The sequence below is a fragment of the Labrus mixtus genome, chromosome 23 (assembly GCF_963584025.1).
Source record: "Labrus mixtus chromosome 23, fLabMix1.1, whole genome shotgun sequence".
NCBI classification, from domain to species: Eukaryota; Metazoa; Chordata; class Actinopteri; order Labriformes; family Labridae; genus Labrus; species Labrus mixtus.
This window is the reverse complement of record NC_083634.1, coordinates 13,895,843-13,919,029: the sequence shown is the minus strand read 5'-3', so window position 1 is coordinate 13,919,029 and position 23,187 is coordinate 13,895,843. Positions and strand designations below refer to the sequence as shown.

Below are 23,187 nucleotides of genomic sequence, written 5' to 3'. Positions count from 1 at the left end.
CAGGGAAGTGCTGAAGGAAAGTGCACGCTTGTTTTAATCAGCAGGAAGCGTTCCTTTCATGTGTCTTGCTGGGAAAGCGCTGATTTGCTTGCAAGGTTCCATTGAAAATGTGCCAAGTGATTGGGGACTTTAACGCGTACCCTTTTGTAAAAGATGTAGCTCATCACTGGGAAATTAATTGCGGTGACACAGTTTTTAAATAACTATTGCTGTGATAACCACAATGTAAGGCCCTGACCCATTTCACGATCGTCCAAATAGAGCTGCACATTGGGAGGAGCAGTTTCAGGTACCTCATGGTTTCAGAAGTAAGAGTTTTCAAATATCAGGAGAACTGAAACCAGATATACATCTTTAACCAATGTACATGTAATTATTTAAGGTGTATAGTGATTTCTCTGTGTGATCTGAGAGCTGCTTCTCCATAGCAATGGGGACAAAAGGCATTGATGATAACATAAAGAGAATATGTTGAGCAGGGAAACCATCAGAAACCTTGAAGAGGCAAATGAGAAAGTTAATCCATTACAAATGGAAGAAAATGTATTATTACAGTGATGTGGTTTCCTCAGTTCTTGATATGTTTGATGATGAAGAAATTCGCCGTTGAAACCTGACTTGCTTTTAAACAAAATGATTTATTAACAAGTTGCAGGATCACTGAACACGTCTGCCCAGGAGAGTCATGAAGCCAAATAATGATCTCTCGCGAACATACAGAAACTCTGGTACTTATGGACACACCTCACAGGGGAACAACGTATGGACATCTGCTTTTCAGGACCACCCCTCTCTATACAACTGTGGGGGTTTCTGTCTTAGATATATGCATGTCATAAACTCAAAGGACAACACAGGTCACAGATCCAATCTCTTGTCCAGATGTGGTCCCCACATCCTTAAAGAGTTAACCTATGTCCCAGGAATTTCAGACACTTCAGACACTTCAACAGCTTTATCTTAAAGTGTTTCATTCTATCCATGAACACTGATGCCTTAGCTTTATTAGCATTTCCTATCTCCAACATGTTGGAATGCAGTAATGCTGTCATCCCTGGAGACTAAAGACACAACTGACACACACACACACACACACACACACACTTGCAGTGGTTGGATTGTGCTTGTTCAAAGACTGCAGTGATATCAGGAGCTCAGCTAGCCTCACTTCCACTAAAGCCCCAGGGGAGTTTGTTGTAATCCCAGAGCAGCGTTTCTACCCGAGCACATATGTGTGTGCTTCACGGCTTCCTCTTGATAGTTTGGCATCACAACTATTTGAAAGAAATGCCAAGTTCTTTTATTGAGAAATTCTTTCGGGAATGTCAATTTGATCTATAGTTGCCCCTTCTTTCTTTTTTCCCTGCCAGGTGATATCCGCTCAGCTCGCTAATTGCCACCAAAATAGGCATGTTGTAGAGACGGGACCCACTCTTTGTTCCCTCTGCTCCTTCAGCTCTGAAGAGATGATAGAGTTTGAGGGTGTTTTCACACCTATGGCTCGTTTGCTTTGTTCCGAATCAGATGAGGAAGTGATCGATTTTGTGCATATTTCTTTTGGGTCATTTTTGTTCACACTGCAATATTTAACGCAAGGCCAAAGTAAATGTCTGTAAGCAGTTACGCCAAGGCGTCATTTCCCCACTGTGTACGTAAACAAATGGCGTCCGTAGAGGGATCTTGGTTTGACTTGCAGCAGCGGTGAGGTCTGTAACACTTGTTAGCAGTGCGATTGTTGTCTTCAAATATATCTCAACGCCCCCTTGTTTCAGAATAATGTGTCCAAATGATCCAAGTGTTACAACACCCTAAAACATCCTCTTACCATGAGCTGGGACACACACTCGTTTTCATTTTGAATATAGAATAGAAAGTTTATTACACGTGTAAGCTCAATGTGCTTTACATTGAGGATAAAAAACAAACAACAGTTATTAGAGAAATATGAGTTTGTGTCTCAAGATAATTCCAAATGTGTCTGTCTGTCTCTTCCCTCTATTGACCCCTTAGACATTATTTTTTTATAGAATAGGGTAGAAAGTAACCCGAGGATGGTTTTCAGTTTCATTTTTACTTTGTGTGGGTGACATTAATTGACCCCTGTTTCTCTGTAATGGCCCAGATTCCCTAATGGAAGTTAGAAAGCCATGACTCTGTCTCTCTTTATTATAACTGAAGACTAATGTGTGCATTTGATATGTGCATCAGTGTCCTGACGCAGTCAAGAGAGTCCACTTATCACTATTATGCTAATAAGGTCTCCTATTAGCATAATAATATCCCATTATAAATAATAATGAAAGAATGAATACATGTGAATTTCATAAAAAGTTGTCTTGCTCCTCTCTCTTCTTGCTTCATTTCCAGGTTTGCTCTGTTTTCACAGTGAAAAAACCCTGTGTACATCTTTCAGCTCATGGCTGCCAAATCAAGTGATTAAAGAGAGGATATAAATGTAAACATCTTTTCATTTTTCATCTCTCCTGGCCCTCTCTCCTCTCCGGGTCACTCGATACTTTAATCTGCAGAGACAGCGTCTTCATTAAAACCAAAACTCTGTCACCACTTCTCTCTTTTGGTGAAACCATTGTGGACGTGTTTCCACTGCACACCGCTGACAGGGAAACACAAACAGTGGAAACATTTTGCAAATGCTGCAACTTCTTGAACTTTCTGCAAGATTACACCTGAATAGATTCATGTGCGTTTTTCTGATGTCGGTTGGATTAAACAAAGGCAGTGGTAAAATAATACAGAAGTTCTAACATTACTTTTCATAAGAAAACTGAGATATCATATCGATCAACTCTTGATCTCTGTCTGTGGTGAAAAAGAAATACCTGAGCTAATGTTTCCTCTCGTTCCACAAGAGAAGACGTCACATGCACAGTAACAGGCTGGTCTGTTAAATCCTTTTCTCTGTCTGTCACAGGTGACCCCCTCCTCTAAGATCGTAGGTGACTTGGCCCAGTTCATGGTGCAGAACAACCTGACCAGGGCTGAGGTGGAGGAGAGGGCGGATGAGCTGTCCTTCCCCCTGTCTGTTGTCGAGTTCCTGCAGGGTTACATCGGAATCCCACATGGAGGATTCCCAGAGCCCTTCAGATCAAAGGTACACACACACACACACACACACACACACACACACACACACATACATTTCATTCTGTACTCCATCTATTTGATTTCACACAAAGATTCCTAATTACTTCCATAATCATTAACATTAGGTTAAATTGTAATACCTTTTAATCTTTGTCTTCTTACCTTTAACTACAACAAGCTCACATACAAGAGTCTTGTTACAGAAACTTGTGTATGCACAAGTGTTCACACACACACACACACACAAAAATTCTGCCACATGCTCGGTTACATCTGACAGCTGTAAAAGGTGAAGAAAAGCGTGATATTGCAGCGTCTTCTCATCTCCTCTCTGTTTCTTTACCTCTGTCTACCTCCCTCGTCTCCTCCCCTCACCCCTGCAAACAGACACTCTCATGCGCATCAGGGGCCAACAGCCTGAAGTCTCGCTGGGAGAGCCGCACGAACACACACGCATGAATAAAGGCACATTTGTCATATTCTCCCAAAGACCTGCTGACACATTGGCATACTTGACATTTCACCAAAAGTCGTTTTTTTTTTTTTGTCTCTAAGGAAGCAAAAATAGTGGGTGTTTTATTCCTCAATAACATCTGCAGATGTTGCGCCTTTCATACCGTATTACGGGTGCGCTGGCTGGTTCCCAAATGTGAAGTATTTGGTGTGAGACGCTGTCTGGACCTTTCCACAGGATGCTCATTATGCCACCATGTGTGCTGAAAATTCAACAGAGCATTAGTCAACATCTCTCTGGAACATGGACAGCTACAAAATGATACAAATATTTTTGGTCAATTATTCCTGCCAGTTATGACGAGCAGCATTAAATTTAGTTCATGTTTGTATACGTCCTGCCCTTGTGAAGGTCATCTTTATTTTGAGCTTAGCCCTCATGTCATCACTCGGCTGTAAGTTTATTCATGCATGTATTTTAGTTCATCTGTTTCTCCCTCACACCTTTCCTTCTCTTCGTTTCATTCTTCTTTAAACTAACACCTGTCCTCCCTTACCTCACCCTTACCGTCAAACTGTCCTCATCACTCCTGTTCCCCCACACAGTGGGAACCCTTGGGAGATTGAGTAATCAAATATTTGGCATTTAGCTTCCCGGGCAGTCCAGCCCTCGACAATCACAGGGATTTTTCAGTTTTGACACCCCTTTGTCTGCTACCTCTCTATTACTGTCTTTCAGTCTGTCTTGTGTTTCTCCTAAAAGAAATACAGCGCAGGGAGGCAGTCCCATTAGACGAAGATGGTGGACAGCTTCTCTATTCATTCAGATCTTCAGGTTTTTTTATTTTATTTTGTATTCAGACAGCACTGAAATGCTTAATATCAGGAGAGACTGCCATACTTATTTCTTTCTTCTTCCCTCTGCTGCCCTTTGAGCATTGCAGGGAGTGATATTTGCATTCCAACTCTTTGGTGTTGTGCAATGTTTTTTCCATGAGGGTCCAGCCAGCTCGACTGTTCATTAAGCATCTAAACAACATGCCAGGGCTGTAGCCCGCCTTACAATCTTCTGAAACACACATGTAGAACTGCTGCCAACTTCTCAGCCAGAGAAGTGTAAATCCCCCCTTCAGACACTGACTCTGCATTCAAGAGAGACCCTCGGTATTGAATGCACAAACACCAAGAGGCTTTTTCACACACAGCTGACTCTCCATCCCCCCCATTCAGTTAAATTCAGAGTTCAGTTTTAGTACAAATCATGTTTGCTTCCCTTTTGCAATGTTTTCATTTATTTATTTGTAGCTGCATATGTTTACATCTGATTATACAGCTTCCTTTAAATCTTCAGAATACCAGTCTTATACTTAGGATAAAGTGAAAGTTATTTTTGTTGACCATCAGTAGCTGATAGCTCGATGACTCTGGAGGTGTGCGGGTGAATGTGGCTACTAATGTAACATGTGGGGTGATTAGCTCATCAGTGAGCAAACATGAATGAAAGTGTTTTATCTTTGCATGCAAGCAAAGACATAAACAGTTCATTACAGAGTTGCATGCTAGAACGAGGCAGATATCCTCATTCCAGTGTGCTGTAGCTGAAGGTTATTTTTGTATGCTGGCGTCAGTGATGTGTCGTTAATGGAGCTTTGGTGGCATTAATTAGTTAGCGAGCGGTCATTCCAGCATTGTATCACATTCACATGCCTCCATTTCAGTCTCATGGAGAGTCCCTAATGCACACATGTTGTCCGCATGCGTAGCGAAAACTGTTCACGACACGCAAAGTGGTAATTGAGGCATTTCTTCGTCGTAGTTTAGTCACGCACGGATCATTTGCAGCGTGGGTCGACGGAGGAAATGGACGAGGGAGAATGCAAGAAAGACAGAAGGGCAAAGAGAGGAAAGAGGCAGAACGTGGGAGGATTGATGCAAATATGGGGGGGGTGGAGGGAAAAAAATTGGAGGCTGTGAGGAAGAAAAGGAGTTCATGGAAAAAAAAAGCGAGAAAGGCATCACATCCCTCAGAGCAGCGAAATAGAAAAGAAGGAAAGAGAAAAACAGTGTCAATAAAACAGAGAGATTTGGAGTGTGTTGAGTGGTTTAAGAGAAATGAGGAGAAGGAGCAAATAACCTTGAAGAAAGAGTTTATCTTTCCTTCCTATTGTTCATGCAGAAACACTCTCTCCTCTCTCTTACACACACACACACACACTATCTGTCTGTGTCTCTCACTTAAACAATCAAACAGTTTAGGTGTAAGACATCCTCCGAGGACACGATGTTAATGAGCAAGGACGCCAATGAGCATGCCATCTTTTTGAAGTGTCTCTCTCTCTCTCTCACACACACACACACAAATGAGTCAGCTATCTTTGAACTGTTAGCTCTGTGACTAAGAGCGTTGCACCCGCGCCCTTTGTCTGGAGATTTCCGGAAGGGATGCACATGCACTCATAAATGTGCCGATGTGTTACGCATGCACAAAGACTCGTGAAGATATGAAAAGCACCATGAGGAAAAATCAGTGTTGCACGTTAATGGAAAGTTTCATCTTATACAAATAATGTTGTGCTTGAAGTGTAAATGAGTAAAAAGAAATTAATTACTAAACATTAATTAGCATGTTAGGTAGAGCAATATTTTGAATAACATAGGGGAACACACACTTAGAGGGTAGAATAGCTTTTTCACTCTTATTTTGAAAAGCACTTTCAGTAGCACTGAATTAGAAAAAGAGCCGAATTGTTTGAGATTTTTTGCAACTGTCTCTGTCTTCCTCTGCATACGATCGACTGTCATCAAGAGGTAGACGAATTAAAAAGCAGCTTTTTATAGGCGCAGTGCCCGTGTTCACACATAATCTCTTCACTGGGGGTGCGGCCTCGGATCGATTGTCTCTACAAGTTGTGTCGCGATATCAGCGACTGTGTGGGAAGATAACACGTCCAGTCATTAGTCTTTAGCAGCCTCCACTTTCAACAAGTTTATCCTCTTTTTTTTTTGCTCTCTTTCATCCGTCTGTTTTCCTTTCTTTTTTTTTATTATCACAAATGCGGCAACGACCGCAGCCGCCTGTGATAGGCTGATGGTACTTGAGTGCAGAGAAAAGGATGAATTGAGAGAGTGGGAGAGATGGAGGCAACTAAAGTGGATACCACATCAGATCTTAATACAACACTGGATGCCACTTTTATGCAAATAACAAGTTGTATCAAGTGTTATATTTGCTGCAATTCAAGCGTTTCAGTCTCTTCCTCCATCCTTCAAAACAGCCACCCACCCCACCCTGCCTTCCTCCCACTGTCATCCTGAGTGTCTCTGTCACTTCAGTGTTTTGTCAGGGTGCAGCTCCTGGTGAAGTTCAGAACATCCCACGTGCTTCACAGTCTCCCGGGGATATTAAGAGGAGGTAAACGTGCAGAAGAGGCGACACATGTATGACTCACTTATCCTTTCTTTTTCTTTTCTGTCCTCCCATCCCAGGTGCTCAAGTCCCTTAACCGTATTGAGGGTCGTCCGGGCGCCTCTCTGCCGGCGATGGACTTCAAGGCCCTGGAGGAGGGGCTCCGAGCTGCCCACGGCGAGGAAATCACCCCCGAGGATGTGATGTCAGCTGCCATGTACCCCAAGGTGTTCCAGGAGTTCAAGGACTTTACTTGTGAGTCTGCAGTAATAATTACTCTTTGTGAACAGGCAATTATTTCAAGATGAGACGAAGAATCGACAAAAGGTGTTTTTTTTTCAATGTTAAATGATTGAAGTGTTCTTTTAATCAAATTGGATCTGTTATATTGAACACGTCTGGGTTCATGAGATTCTGTCTTGTTTTCACACTCTCTCTCTCTCATACTCATTTGTATTATTACTGGGGCTTGAAATTAGCAGGCAACCTTAAGTCAGGAACACTCATTATGAAGTTGAAACGATTTTGTGGGAATGTGTTGAATTGTTGTATTCGCCTCTTTCTTAAATAGTCTTAAACATTAAGAGAACAATCCCGTGCTCTAGACTCAGCACAGAATCCCCCTGTGTCATTCTGATCGAGCACAAATAAGAAAACAGAACAGCATTGGACGGACGCTGGTGGAAGACATCAGCATAACCATAACAGCATTGATTTAAGGTTTGGGTTTGAAGTGAGTGCATCGACAGCAGCGTGGGGAAGCAGGCAGGAGAAGCTCGGTGTTGGAAATGTAATATGATGCCTTCAAGAGGAGTGACATTTTCAAACTTGACTGTATTTTTTTAAAGCAGGAGAAACATAGAGCTAACTGGATTAACACAAGCTTAATGTTTGCTTTAATGAGTAAGGCAATGTCTGCATAAAACTGGAAAGGCTTTTTTTTTTTAGATGAGCTTAAATGAATGTGTCGATGTTTCTTGCCTTGCTTTTCCTTATCTATCCAGAAGTGAAGTCGTTCTGTCTACTAGTACTGTACTCTCTACCCAGTGATTGTTTTCTGGGAAACTCCTGATTTGTTTTCCTTATCATCACAAAGTGGTAAACTTCTAAGAAAGACAACACCATGAGTAACGACCTCGAGGCTCCTGCCAGGGCTGAAGACTCTGCATGCCTGTGCTTTAAGGTGCCTCTGCTCTATATACAGGAGCATGGCAGCAGCAGCAGCAGCAGCAGCTCAGTCTGTAGGGACTGGGGCTGGGGACTGGAGGGTCGCCGGTTCAAGTCCTGTCATGGACCAAGTCTAGAAGTTGGGCTGATAGCTGGTGAGGTGCCAGTTAATTTCCTGAGCACTGCCAAGGTTTCCCTTGAGTAACTATTCTGGCGCACTTTGGTGTGCAGCCCCCTCACTCTGACATCTCTCCATAAGTGCATGTACAACACAACCTGTGTGTGTGTGTGTGTGTGTGTGTCTCAACAGCAGAGTGAAAAATATTGAATTTCCCCCATGGGCTAATAAATAATGGCACATAATTGTTTTTATTATTCTTGTTGTCGTATTTATTTTTTCACCGCCCGTCTGTTTCTCTCTTCACAGCTAACTTTGGTCCAGTGGACTGTCTCAGCACCAGGCTGTTCCTGGATGGACCCAAGATTGCAGAAGAGTTTGAGGTACACAACCTCGACGCAAATTTCCAAGAGTAGCAGACTTACATTTTAATAGGAAGAATGTTTCAGCAGAAACCCAGTGCTTGATCGAAAGGGGGCGTCTACTAGACAGAAAGGGTAGAAACCCTACTGTGTATGTTGGACTGTCAGGATATCTCGGCCTTTTCATCACATAGTTTGACCTTTTCTTATTTTACATTTTAAGAAATGTGCAACACTATGTGGCCTTTTAGAAAAAATCAAGTGTTAAAAACAGAAGGTGTTTTTTGTATCCAAGCTTCAAAATGACAGTTTGAGAACTGTGTAACAATGTGCTGCAGTGTCGCACAGACTTTTTAGAATAAACATTAAAATCAGAAAAATGGAAAAAGTGAATTAACTTAAAGCTTCACAGCAAAACGACTTGAACAATTCACAGACGTTGTGTAATGAAAGCTGTGTTATCAATCACACAGCAATTATAATCACTAATTCAATGATAATACATTTCATATTCATTTAAGTTGTAATCCACTTTGCTACTTAATTAATTCCAAAGTAATAGCAGTTCCATAGGGAGCGGACTTTATCAGCAGGAAATGATTTTTCCATCAGTGCAGACAGCGAGGTGTGATGCAGTGTGCAGGAGTGTCACAGTGAAGCGCTGATAACACAGCAGGGAGGACTCAGATATTAACACTTTATCAGGGGAGCAACAAACAGCATTTGTGATCCCTTCGGCCATCACGTCGGCCTTCCAGTACAGAAATAACAGATTAATTTTGTTGTATGATGTTCCGGAGCGGCGCAGTGGAAGATGCTCAGGGCCAATATCTCAGACCAAAATATATCAGAGCGATTTCTTCAGCCCGTTACGTCCATTTATTCTCCAACAGGGAGGCAGATGAACATGCAGTCCAGATGAAGGAGTACAACAAGATGAATCACTTTGCATGCCAACTCATTAGTGAGGCACAGGAATACAACATGGAAATAATAATTGGTCGTTGCTTGTGCCTGCAAAGACACAAATTCTGAAAGTGAAATGTTCCTGGCGAATATTCTTCAAAGTAACAATTTTCTGTCACATCCAAAATGCAACAAAAGAATGAGCAGGCTGGTTTAAACATGCGTGTGTAAGCAGTCGGTAGAAATATTGCAAGATGTCTATTGAGCTGATTGAGAGTTTGTCTCAGAACAGGAGACAGCAGGTTTGAAGACGACGTTTCTTCATCCAGGAAGTTGGGCACAGAGAAGAGAACATTTCAGGAGAATGACAGCAGTGAGCACTTTGATGAGCGAAAACGCAAGCCACAGTGATTGTTGGAGTCCAGATTGAAGAGTGAATTCCAAAGAGAGTGTTGAGACAACCTACGGTAACCTTGGCGACAGATGTCAGGATCACATGTCAGTTCAAAGAGAAAGTTTGCTTTGCTACTCAAGAGGCTGTCACTCAGTATGTCATCAGGCAAAGAAATGCTTCTTGGTTTAGAGATTCAAAACATGAAACTGTGAAATATCAACTTTCTCTTCTCTTTTACATTAGGTGAGGGAGGATTTTATTTTTACACCAAAACACACAGAACTGGGTAATGATCTGTTTTTTTTTTTTTTAACTTCGATGGTGTAAACAACAATTAAAAAGGATGAAATACTTGAGTGAGAAATGTTTTGTAGGTGCTGAAGCTGTAAGGGGAACACCGTTGGGACACTGTATCTCTGAGCAGATGGCATCAGTCTGAAGCAGGTGACACAGGTCAGAGCTGATGGCTGTGACATGTTTTGACTGCAGCTCTGTTGTGACCTTGTGTGGGATTTGGCGTGTGTGTTTTTGAACGACAGGAGGTCGTGACTTTGGGGAAATGTTGGTCTGAACAGCAGGATGTGATATGAGGAGATGAGGCCTGATTCTGCTTAGCTTGATGACAAGTGCTGATGACACTGAGCTGTTTCACATGATGTTGTTTAAGATGATTTTGAGATATATATAAATATTTCTCTATTTACTCTATATTACATTCAGTAACTTAAAGCTGTGTTTTCTGCTCGAGCCAACAAACCCTTCAATGAAATGTTCAATTGAAGCATGCATACAGCTCCTGTTATTTACAATAAGAAATCAAACTTTGCAGTTATTCTCCTGACCATAGGATCAAAATGAAACAGCTACATCATCCTCAAGCAGTAGAACTTCATCACTATTTAAGATGTTTGCTTTTTAATTTTTTAGATAATTACATTTGATGGAATTCTGTTTTTTAAAAAAAAAAAAAAACTCTTGAAAAAACTAATGCTGCTCCATGGACAGGTCCTCTTCAATATAGTGTTTCATAGCTGATTGAGATAAATCTCTTAAAGATCTGGGCATAGATGATGTAAAAATGTGCATGCCAACATTAAAAGGGGAAACTAACAGCCACCTGTTTGTATTCACCATTTTCCACAAGGTTCCTCAGCTAACACTGCATCATTCATGCTCCTCTTTCTTCTCTTCTGTCTGTAAAGCCCGGACACACATCATTCATTTTACATCACCCGTGTCTTTATCAGCCCTCTCCTTTCAATATTTAGTCTAAATTCTGTCATTATCAGTAACACGCACAGATTTAACTGACAGTGATTCAGAGCGGCCAAAGGCAGCCACGTTTAATTACCCGTTCATTTCACTGCAGCAGAATGCTTCCAGCCTGCTGTTAATTGATTTTCATATTACGAGGGACACAGGCAGAAACCGATGCTGTATTATTATTATTATGAAAAAATCAGGGTCCACATTGCATTTGCTGATTTAATACTGACCCTAAAGATGAGCAGACCCCTCACCCGCCTTCCTCGTTAATCCTCCCAGGCTCTGACGCTTTGATGCAATCATTAGAAATCTGGCATGAGAGCCACAGTCGGACCTGCTACCTCTGATTAGAATAAACCCTTACTATATTTTCATGAAGACTCTTGGCAGCTTCAGCACTTTTTGAGTATCTTCATTTGGTTTGAGGGCAGGGCTTGCTGTTTGCTGTGCATTACGTTTTACAAATTTGGTTGGCTTGAATGAAAAAGGTCCTAACTATATTTTTCAAGATGGATTGTTTAATGTTCATCACAACACTCAAAGAAACAGAAGAGGAGCAGGATACATGGCATGATGGCTTTCCTCGCAGAAACATTTACAAACTGTTTGTGTTTGTCCTCTCTTACCTGTCAGTTATTTGATTTTACACTGCATGTAAAAAGAAAAACGTGTCATTCATACATTTCCCCAGTTGCTTCACTGTTGTTGTTTTTTCTATACCTGCTGTGTTCACCTTCCCCCGCTGCTCTTTCCCTCTTCTCCTGTCCATCAAAGCCGTTGTCATTTTTAGAACTTCAGACACTTGATGTTGTGCTGAGCATCACTCATCACCAAAGTAAACAAACATGTGCCCCTGTTGTTATGACGATGGGTACTCCCACCAGATTAGGTCCGATTAGCAGCACTGCAGGTGAGAGATGGGTTGAAAACAAAGTGACCAGTCACATGCAGTGGGAGGTTTCTGTATTTTTCTTTCTCCCTTTTGACTTTGCAGAATTCCTAAAGGGAGAAAAAGCTCCTGTAATCAGTCTGCTTGTAGTCCGCTCTAGTCACATTCATTCTCACTGGTGATGTTTATGACAATCCTGGAGGTGTGTGTGCGTTTTTCCCTTTAACTCAATTTATCTGTTGATGATCTTAGAAGAATGATTTAATGAGCAGGAACAGTGTGCACAAATCTCTCTCTTTACTTCCTCCCACATTATGAAAACACCATGGGATTAATATTGGATCAGTTATTTGAAAGCTGTGCTTATTCCTATAAAGACACACTGAGGATGTTAACACAGAGATTGGCATCACTGGAGAAGCCTCAACTCTTAAAAAGTGTGCTTGTCATTGACATGAAGTTTGTAAACATGAAACATGTCACTTTGAATATGTTGGCGGCAGGCCGACTCCGGGCCACGTAACATCCAGTTCCTGCTCCGTTTTGACGTCAAATCGGAAGACGACAAGTGTTGTGAAATAAACAGACAGGTGGTGTTTGCATTAGATCTTTGATTATAAGATGCTCCAAAGAAGCACATGTATGTAGGCGCTCATGTGTTAAGACTGTCATGATGCAGTGTTGATATGAATGTAGAATAACAGCTGTGACTAAAGAGGTCTTAGTGAACAGCAGGTTGCTAGAAGTCATACTGACCACAGTCCTCCATCTACTGTGTAAAGCTTTGAAACATTTCTTTATGGAAAGTGAATGTGTATTGTTTGAGCACACTCGTGTAGAGAACAGATTATTGGAAAACAAAATGTGCATTCATCATTTGAAATTGTTTTGTAGAACATTAATGCCAGAGATACAAAGGCAAAAAGAAGTTATTTAGTGAACCGAAGAGGTGAATTACTTTTTTACTGCTAATTAATCTAACCGTCTTAAATGGATTATCTTTAGAAAATTAGGCAGAAGAGAAACCTTTGAGCCTTTGAGCCTGTGAGCGTTTGTCGGGGGTTAGGGTTAAATCCACAGTGACAGCAGCGAAGCGGCAACTGTCCATTACTGATGACCTTTGCAGCAGAAGCACACCATTACCTGTATATATTTATAACAAAAGCTGTTTATTAGCTCAGCGAGAGTGTGAGTCACGCAGCAGGAAATCTTGGTCAAAATAGATTCACGCACCAAATCTGTCTAAGTGCTGAGCTCGACCTAAAGCCCTGAGTTGTTGCTGCTGTGGGAAGAAGATATAAAGGCTTTCACAGTAATCAGCTGGTATTGTTTAGCACTTCATTTCCAGCCAGTTGGTAATCCAGAGTAAGAGTGTTATCATTCAAAGAGTGAACAGCGAGCCGGGAAGCTTTTCCTTTGTGTTGTGAATGTGGTAGGAGGCAACAACCACTTCATTTTCTCCTCTGTGTTGTAGATTTATAAATACTGATCTCCAGATTGTGAGGAGTGTATCAACATTGTACTTTTCGGTCAATTTCTGACAAATGAGTCCTGTTAACACATCCCACTCAGGTCTGTATCTCTGAGGTTGTTTAAGGAAGACCAAAAAGCCAGTTAGGAAATAAGATGAGAAGCCCGTTTAGAGTGCATCAATGTACACAAATATACACCTACACGGGGGTGACAGCTGTGTCCATGGCTTTCATTCAGCCACACAAGCACACAGCAGACCTAGCTGACTGAGGCTGATGACTCAGATTAATATTAATCATGTTTGATGGAAATATAAACACACAGTTTCACAAACATGCCAGTCATACACACCCTGTCAGTGCTAATGTTCACTGGCACCAACACACGGAGCTGTGTTTACCGCCCTGATCTCATTACTCTGTCACCAGCAACACAAGTCATTCATAAAGTTATGTCAAAGACAGGAGGTGAGCCACGTATTGAGATAGTTTCACTAAGAGGTTCTAAAGCAGAGAACGGGTAAACGAGGTATAATTTGACAGAAAAGGCTTGAGGGTATTCCCTGAATAAATGCAGGCAGCCTGTGAGGGCTTCATAGAGGAGAGCACAGCAGACTCACCGCTGAGATGTGAGGTTTAGACGATGCTACATACACCAGAGATGCAACACAAGTCTGGTAAACCAAAACAGAGGAGGCCGGGTGGTCAGGTGATAGAATTTTACTCACTTTAATTTCAATCTATTTTTTTTAGTTTGTGTGAGTGTGTGGGGACGATTCTGAATTAAAGTAAAAAAAATTTCGCAGAGATGAACTGGTGGATGCAGAGCTCTCAACCGTCATTCACAAAAATCATCCTTTGCTCTGACTTGATGCGTTCCCTGCGTATATGAGGGAAGTATACGCACGCTAGGGACCTAGAAACTAATTTCCCTGTGGAACACATTTTATATTCAGACTAGTCAACTTGTCTTGATGTAAGACAACAGTATATATCTTCTTGTGCAGTCATTTTCATAATGAGTTGTAGTCTTTTCAAAACGAGCAGGATCACAGCGTCTGTGGTTAAACGATGTCAAAGTGGTTTGGCCTTGTGTGGCTAACATCTTGTGCTGGTTGAATGTTTACACAACTGTTTAACCTGACATCCCCGCATCAAACTATCTCCATTTTACAGATCAAAACAACGCGCTGGTACACATCCGGGCAGTAGAGCGGGGAGAGTGTTGACGGGTTGCTGTGTTTCAGCTTAGACACAACACATAACCTGCATTGTGAGCTCACTCTAATACAAATATGTATGAGCATTATGTATATCTACATCAGTAGAATATGTGACATGCATGAAAAGAAAAGTCTGCTTACACTTCCAGTGTGATATTTGACATAAAAGTCCAGTCTGGCATTTCTGTGGAGAAACATGTAGGCTATAATAACACTATGTAAATAATAACATAGCAACAAGTGAAGGGTGATTTTTCTTCTGGTACAACCTCTCTCTCTAGCTTCCTCTCTCTGTTTTTTTTGGGAGTTGTTGCCACTTCATGACAATATTGAACCGTTCAGTCAACACATCACACATCCCTACCCCCCCCCCCCCCCCCCCCCCCTCCCATTAGAATATTTAAACCCTGCAATGTTCATTCTCCCAGTGTACTACACAACTGGAGCTCTGTCCAGAACCTCTGTCACATACTTATTCCAAGCTTGCATCATGGAAGTAATGAGATCACAGGGGACGAGTGAGCAAATGAAATGAACTGAAAAAGCTTTTCTAGATATATCCTGTATATGTGTGGAACTGGGACAAAGTTTTGGTCTGTGAGAAAGCAAGCATTAGAGATTATTGCAGAAGCTGTTGTTAAATTAGAAGTATTTAATCTTAGCATCCTTATAGCCCCATCCATATATTTGCAATTTAGTTAAATAGCCGCTAAAGTGCTTTAAACCTGAAGCGTAATGAGCACTGCTATTTTACAAGGAAGTGGATCAAGAGGAAGCAGCTAATTGGAGGGAACCAGCGCGGAGACGAGTGCTTTGGTATAAGTAGTAACAGCAGGTAGTAGTAAGTGCTGAGTGTGCGTGAACCTGTCGGATTAATTTATACAAGTGGAAGACTTAATGCAGTGTGATGATTTAGATATGGAAACGGTGCTCTGAAGTTGTCTTCCTGGCTCTCTATAAAACTGGCATACGTACACACGGTTACATCTCAGACAAAATCCTCTTCAAAAGATTCATTAATCCTTTGCAACTCTTCAAAGCGACAGTTTTTTTTTTTTTTTTTTTTTTTTTTTATGGGAACAGTTATGAGGTGATGTAGTGTTGCAAAAGGGATGGTACTTTTGTTTTCATCCAAAGAGCTGCCAGGAGTTGACAAAACAGCACAAGCTGGAGAGAAGTTCAGTGAAAGGCAGGAGGGCGGAGAAAGAACAGCGAGATAAATATTGAGTGCCACGGAGAAAGAAAAGAATGCAAAGAAAGGTTTTGCTGCCAGGAACAGAGTGAGGGAAAAAGACAAAAGAGTCAGAGCCCTGCAAAAGAAGAGAGTGAAATTGAGATCAATACATACTTGCAGCAGCGTTGTATTTCCGTCTTTGTACTGAGACTAAGTTTGGAATATCAATGGAGACTCAGCAGCCGATGTGAGAAACACAAAGAACAGGTGTGAAAGAGCCGGTGAGACTCTGCAGAGGAAAAACAGAGAGCCAAGAAGGCAGATGAGCGAAATTAATAACTGCATGAGAGACAAGAGTGCCTTCAGAAATAGGTGTCAAAAATAACAGAAAATGGAAAGCTGTGACACATGGGAGGACTGACAGAGAGATTGAAAGCCAGACACGTGAAGTTGGCCAAATGGAGAGACGGGAAAAAACTCGTTTCCGGGCAGTGGGATGAGAGATTGCATAGGAGGCGTGATATAAATGAAGAAGTACAGTGGCCTGTGTCAAGAGAGAGAGAGTAGTGAGACAGAGTGCAGAAATGAGCAGAATTGATATGAGACAGGGAGCGTCTGTCTGGTGTTGGTGCAGAGAGAGAGTAATGTCTCCGTCTCAAAACAACACTTTTACAGGTGTCAGGTGAAGGCGCACAGTTTACAGCTCTACTAAAGGCTGGAAATGTTTTCATATCTTCCAGTCTGCCGTCTTATCACTCTTCTGCTCTGTCTGTCTCCGTCTTTATCGCTCAGATTGTCATTCTGTCTTTAGCACTTCTCTGTACTTGGTGTCAGAGTTGATGTGTCTGGTGAAAAGCCTGTGCAGTCAGTGTTTATCCCGAGTCTTTACAAGACTTTCTTATCTCTTTCCCTTAAATCCATTTGCAGTCAATAACATGTCAAAATACAGTTCAAACAGCCACTTAGATGAACTTAGCTCAACCCAAGTCATGTCTCAAAAGATCTCAAGCTCTTGTGAACTATTAGGCTGCCTTCACCTCATAACTATTTGTTTTAGAGAGAAAAGCTCAGGTGTTTGTGTTAGGATGGGTTTGTGTATGTTGGCGTGACAGCTGTTAATACACCTTTTGGTGCGGTCTAATCCTGACTGAGACCAGAACTAAAGAAGGGTCTCAATCCACTTCTAGAGGGAGTCCGGTGTGGACATGGAGCTGCATTAGTGTTGAAACGTTCCATAATACATTTCAATGAAAATATTGTAGTGAATGCACAGGTGTGAAAGAAAACATTAAGTATGGGTTTATAACTCTGAGTGTCTCTGTTTGAGTTTTTTGTAATTATACGGTTCTGATTTTTAAATCGAGTTTATATCAACATCCCAGCAAACTCTAATATTTCTCCCCCCCAAAAAAGTCTGCCAGCTGATCCCTCTTGCTTGTTAAATCCTGAAGTGCAAATCAGGTACAGATTCATTGTAACTCAATCCAAATCTCATGGACATGGTTTCATGTTATCGCCACATACTACTTTAATCCTCACACAACCAACGTCTTGTATATTAATCTGGGTTGACATGTGCACTGTGATGGTTTAAAACAGAGTCTCCTCTAATGTTATGAACCACCTTCTTTGATATCCAGACTTTCTGTCTTCGCTTTGAGAACACTTTCTAATGTTGTGTATAAATGTTTGATCTCACAGGTTGAAATATCTGCGGTGAAAAAGGCTTATTAAGGAGAGCTACCTTTTTACATTACAGTCCCACGCGATAAACGTGATATACAGACCGTCACTTAATAATGCAGAGCAATAAAAGGACACCAGATACCGCATGATTTGATTTAGTTAATAAGAAGCTGAATCGCAGTACGTCTAAATGAGCATGTTTCTCTGCCCTACACCAATTGCATGCTGGAAAACATTCCAGCTGAGCCTGGGGGTAAAATAAATAAGGAAGAGAAGGAAACATTGTGTTTGTCTCACTCCAGCAGCTTCACTTTTGTTATGTTACCCAGCTCTGCAGTCTCTCTTTATTGCTTTAGCTGGACTTGTGAGCTAGGCAAACGTGTTTTAATTTCAATCTTCAAACTCAATTTAATGCCTCTCCCTTCCTCCTTCACACTTCTCCCTCCTGTCCTCCCCACTTGTTCAAACCTCCTCCTCTGATTCATGGCAGGTGGAGCTGGAGAGAGGGAAGACACTGCATATTAAGGCCCTGGCCCTGGGTGACCTGAACAAGGCCGGCCAGAGAGAGGTCTTCTTTGAGCTCAACGGACAGCTGAGATCTGTGCTAGTGAAAGACACTGTCGCCATGAAGGTACACACTCTTCATATACTCTTTATATAAAGTGCAATGTATGTAGCAAACACTGCTAAGCATACAATCAAGCAATTAATAAATGTTTAATAAAGCAAGAAAAATGAAGTTTAAGTAAAGAGTAGGATAATGCAAAAAATCATCATGTCATAAAACACTCCAGGAGTAAGCAAGGGTTAAAAACATGCTGAAGGTTGTATTTAAAAGTGTCAAACAAAGGCTGTCTCTCCAAAACTTCTGGAGCTCAACTCAGTCAGACCATGAGGTTTGAATCAGATGATTTAAAGATTTGTAAGGAAACAAACATGATGGACTGATAGTTTCTTGAAACTGATTCAGGATGTGGGCACAAAAAGCTGTTTTGATGGTGCACTTGAGAACAAATGGATGTGAGCAGAACACGGCGGCTCAGAAAATCTGGACAGACGAATAGATGCTTGAAATCTGTGTTTGTCCCTCCCACCAGGAAATGAAGTTCCATCCCAAGGCTCAGAAGTCTATCAAGGGTCAGGTGGGAGCACCCATGCCTGGAAAAGTCCTGGAGGTCAAAGTTGAAGTTGGATCCAAGGTGTGTTGATTGTTCGCATTTTTGGTCGGATCAATACAAGTATATATTCTTACACAGCAGCAGTAGCATCAAGCTAGCTTAGGTTTTGCATATAATCATGTTTATTCTCAATCATTATGTTGCCAGTTTTACCTAATTTGGAGGGGGTTTTATTTAGAGGAGCAACACTGACCTTATCAAATCTAAAATCATGGTTTTAAATGCTTACCTGCTCATGACGTTTACGTGTGGGGCTTGGTTTTGTTTGTAACACTCCCAATAACAAGGACAGTTTTAAGACTGTGTTTTCATACACAATCTCAACAATCATGTATACAAGAAATCTGCATAAAGTGAGTAAATAATGATCAGGACCTGTTCAAAGGATAAGTAAAAAAGAGATTTTCACTCAGGTCAATTCCATTGGTCTCTGCAGTGTTAGGGTGGATGTAATGAAACAAACCTGAAAAACTAACACCTTAAGTACCTGCAGAAAACAGCGGTGTTATTTGGACTTTAGGTGAACTGTCCCTTTAAATAGTAAATTCGCTGTATGTGTTTTTGGCTGTCTAAATGGCTCCGATGACATTTAAAGACCTCGCTTACATTTGTTGTTTCTAAAGCTAATCCAGAAAAACGGTGTTTGTTTGATGCTTTGAGACGTTTTTTTGGTGTTAACCTTTGACTACATTGCTTGTGCAGTGATCTGTACACTTGACTCCTGTTTGAATGCTCCATGACCTGTATTCATAATGACGACAGGTGGAGAAGGGTCAGCCGCTCTGTGTCCTCTCGGCCATGAAGATGGAGACGGTGGTCAACTCTCCTCTGGCGGGAACCGTTAAGGTGATCCATGTGACAACCGATTCGTCCCTGGAGGGAGACGACCTGATCCTGGAAATCGAGGAGTAGATTGAGAGGGCGGCGGAAGGGAAGGAGGGTAATGAGTAGTAGTGACAATCTGATTCTGGACGTGTTGAGGTGGAGGAACAGGGGGATTGAAAACCAGGAATCCTTTTTCTTAACGGCAAATTTCAGCTGTGGCAGTACTGTGGTTAAATGTTGCTCCAATTTGTGGCTGATTACACCGGGGACAAAAAAAAGAAGAGGGGGCAGGTGTATGGTTGATGATATAAAAATCTTTACTAATATATGAATTTGAAAGGAATTCCTTATTGAATTGTACTACTAATGAAACTTGAGTGAATTCTTCCATGAGCAGATGTATTGTCTAGTTGTGGTGATTAGGTCCAAGAATAATATATATTTCTGTTCAACTTTAAATGTCCTGTCAAGCTTTGGAAGAGATTTAGAAAGACGTAATAGATCGGGATTGTGGTTCATTCCTTTACCAACTAGCTAGTCTTAAATGTGATGTAGTAGAAAAAGAGCTAACCATTAATAACACTAACAGGGTTCTAACATTTATTTGCACTTCAATGCCACAATTTCCTTTTCTACGCTTTTGATGTCGCCTAATATATTCAAACGTGTTGATGACTACTTAATGTCTTTGTAATCAGGCAGAGAAGATTAGATTTGAGAATGTTTTACCAAAAGCTTTTCTTTTTCATTTGTGAACATTTGTAATTTTTTTTGCATTCTCGCCTTAGCATGACATAATCCGTCTCTGACATTAGTCACAATGCATTAAGACTCAGTTTGTTATTGGAGAATAATTGCGAAAAGAAAAAAAAACGGTACAGTAAATTTCCCAAGATTGTAAAAAAATAAAAATAAAATCAATTTATTTCCAAACCTGTATTTGTTCTAACAAAGATTTCCTAACAAGAGTAGCACAACAAAGCAAGCAGCACCACTTTGGGGTCGATTGGGACACAAAGTTTACCTGCCACAAAAGCCCAGTTTGCACCAAAGTGAAAAAAGTGTTCTGTTACTGTATCAGTAACTGGAGAAGATGTGTGTGTGTGTGTGTGTGAGAGAAACATCTGTACTGGTGTTTAAATGCTCCCCATTAACACCTGCCTTCAAAATCCAAAAGCTTAAGCACATTGTAGCGTCATTGTTGAAAAGAAGCTGTCGGCCATGTTGGAAACACCCAAATTGGATTAAAGATGTGATTTTTTGACAAAGTACTTCTTACAGCTGATTCAAACAAGGCTCTTAATCCAAAGCTTGCTGTAGGGCCCGCTCTATCTGTTGTATCATTTAACAAGGTGTAAAGCCTTTTTAATGTCACTTTGTAAATTGTGTGAGGAAAGTTGTCTGAGTCGTGGTTCCACTCTGTCTTTCCAGCACAAACCACAGATTAGGGTGAATGGTCTTCTGTCTGCAGAGGGATTTTAATGCTAGGTGTAAATGGGATTACATGGTGGTGTAATGGAAGCATGTGGTGTTATTTTCTGAGGCAGTGCTGATTAATTTATGAATTAATTCTCTGTCAAATGATGTGAAATTAGCCGGACTAATAAGAGACGCTGGAGACTCCCTTAGCAGCGCTCGGCTTTATATTTCTAATGTGTGTGTAAGTGTATGCAAGCAAAATTTTAAGACAAAGTTAACCAGCTACCATAATGTTGCACCACCGGAGCTGAAAACACATTTCAAAAGAAATTACATATTCATAAACACACTTGCACTAATGCAAAAATATTCACGCTAACACTCCCAGCCTGTGAGCGCTGCCCGAGTCTAAGGACAACAAGCACATTGGTGTCTCCATGGCAACTTCTCAAAGAATTAAAATGCAATATCCAACTTCTCAGCTGTCAGACGATGTAGTTAATACTGAATCTTTAAATGATCTGTAGAGAATTCGATGCCTGAATGTTAAGCACCCTGACCAGTGAAAGTAGCAGAAAAAAACTGAGATCCCATTTCTGTTACAGTCCGCTTGTACTACAGTGAAGCATGCAGTGGTGGACAGTGAGCCAAAACAGACTTTACAACACGTCTGTGCATCCTCAGCACAGCATCGATACAAGCACAACGTTGAGATATCGCTTGGTTCTTGACTGGATTGTTTCCTGCATTTTTGAGCCACTACCTTTTAAACTATGCACCGATACTGGGCAGTGATGCCCAAATTGACTACAACACTGATTCTTCACCCACTGCCATGCCTCAGTGTACCTCCAGGCTTTATCTGTCTGTGTCTGAAATGTGTTGACCGTGATGGAGATGAATGACAAGCTGTTGCACAATAATGTAAAGTTCCCTCCTCCTCTTGTTGTTTATCAGCTTTCCCCTGCCTCATCCATCTATCCATCTATCCACTTTTTCATCATGTTTCCCTCTCCATTCCCCTCGCCCTTCTCCTAAAAGTGTAAATTTGCACATGATGGCATCAAATCATGCAATAATATAAAGTGTGATGCAGTGTGTTTCTCTTTGTCTGAGCCAGCGGTGATTCCCAAAAAAAGACTAATGAAAATGTACAACTGTTCAGTGTCTTGGGGAAAAATAAATTGGAGAAAAGAAACACCCAGCTGAAAAATGTTACTTGTTTCAGAAAGGGGAATATATCACGTTGACCTATTCTGCAGCTCATGCTATCAAGCGGTGAACTGTCTCACAGAGTCTGAAAACAGAGTCTGTGACATTTTCTATTTTCTGTCTCCTGCATATCATTTTGTGTTTTACTAAACAAACCATACTGCTTGTTTTCTTCACCTACAAATTCTCCATGTAATTAAGATTTAAAAAAAAATGTTTGTCCAACTTTTCTTTTACAAAATATCCCTTTATATCTAAATGAACATTTTCATGTTAATCATTTTGATTTACTGCAATAGTTTACATGTAATCATGCTTTAGCACTAGAAGAGATTGGAAGCTTCAGCGCACAAAAAGGGAAACAAATAGTATCTAATAAAGCGATAATTGTTCTTGTTCTATCTGTGCTTACAAATAAAGTTAACTCAAAGTCAACCTGCAATGTGTTGGTGTGAGTTCATATTCAGCTCAAGGAAGAGATGAGCCCACTGCAGGAGGGACAAAGAAAGGCTTGATCAAGGCCAGCTTTTTTAAAGTGATTTTAAGAACCATCATTGTTCTCAAAAGCTTGTGTGATCCTGTTTGTCGAGGTCTCACTATGAAGACTGATCAGATTAGTGAAATATATATTATGTACTGTATTACGTATGCTAACGCTTTGGTACTGAATTTCTTATTAAATCACAGCTCCTTCAGAATGTTTTTTCTATCTGGTTTCAACAATAAATGCTGAAATGCAAAGACTGTAACCCCAAGTCCAAACAGCACATAACACATGTTCTTTACCACGATGTGATATGCTGGATTGATGGAGCTACACAGCCGGCTTATTTTGTTATCTCAAGTCACCATTTGCACGCATCAGAAATCAGTTTCTATCTGGATTTGTGGAAGTCTTTGTCTTTGTTCGGTGCCTTCCCAAACAGGTGAAT

At 41.1% G+C, this 23,187-nt stretch overlaps 1 protein-coding gene across 3 annotated transcripts in view; it reads left to right on the top strand.

The window, feature by feature from the left end:
• The window catches only part of LOC132958292 (pyruvate carboxylase, mitochondrial-like), a 275,195-nt gene extending 252,505 nt beyond the window's left edge, over positions 1-22,690 (top strand). For all 3 annotated transcript variants that reach the window (XM_061031022.1, XM_061031024.1, XM_061031023.1), the window contains exons 22-27: positions 2,933-3,112; positions 7,045-7,219; positions 8,559-8,632; positions 18,112-18,252; positions 18,719-18,820; positions 19,562-22,690. In XM_061031022.1, coding sequence (XP_060887005.1) covers positions 2,933-3,112; positions 7,045-7,219; positions 8,559-8,632; positions 18,112-18,252; positions 18,719-18,820; positions 19,562-19,711 — 822 coding nt within the window. In that variant the 3' untranslated portion in view covers positions 19,712-22,690. The remainder of the gene's footprint in view (positions 1-2,932; positions 3,113-7,044; positions 7,220-8,558; positions 8,633-18,111; positions 18,253-18,718; positions 18,821-19,561) is intronic.
• Positions 22,691-23,187: the final 497 nt, after the last annotated feature.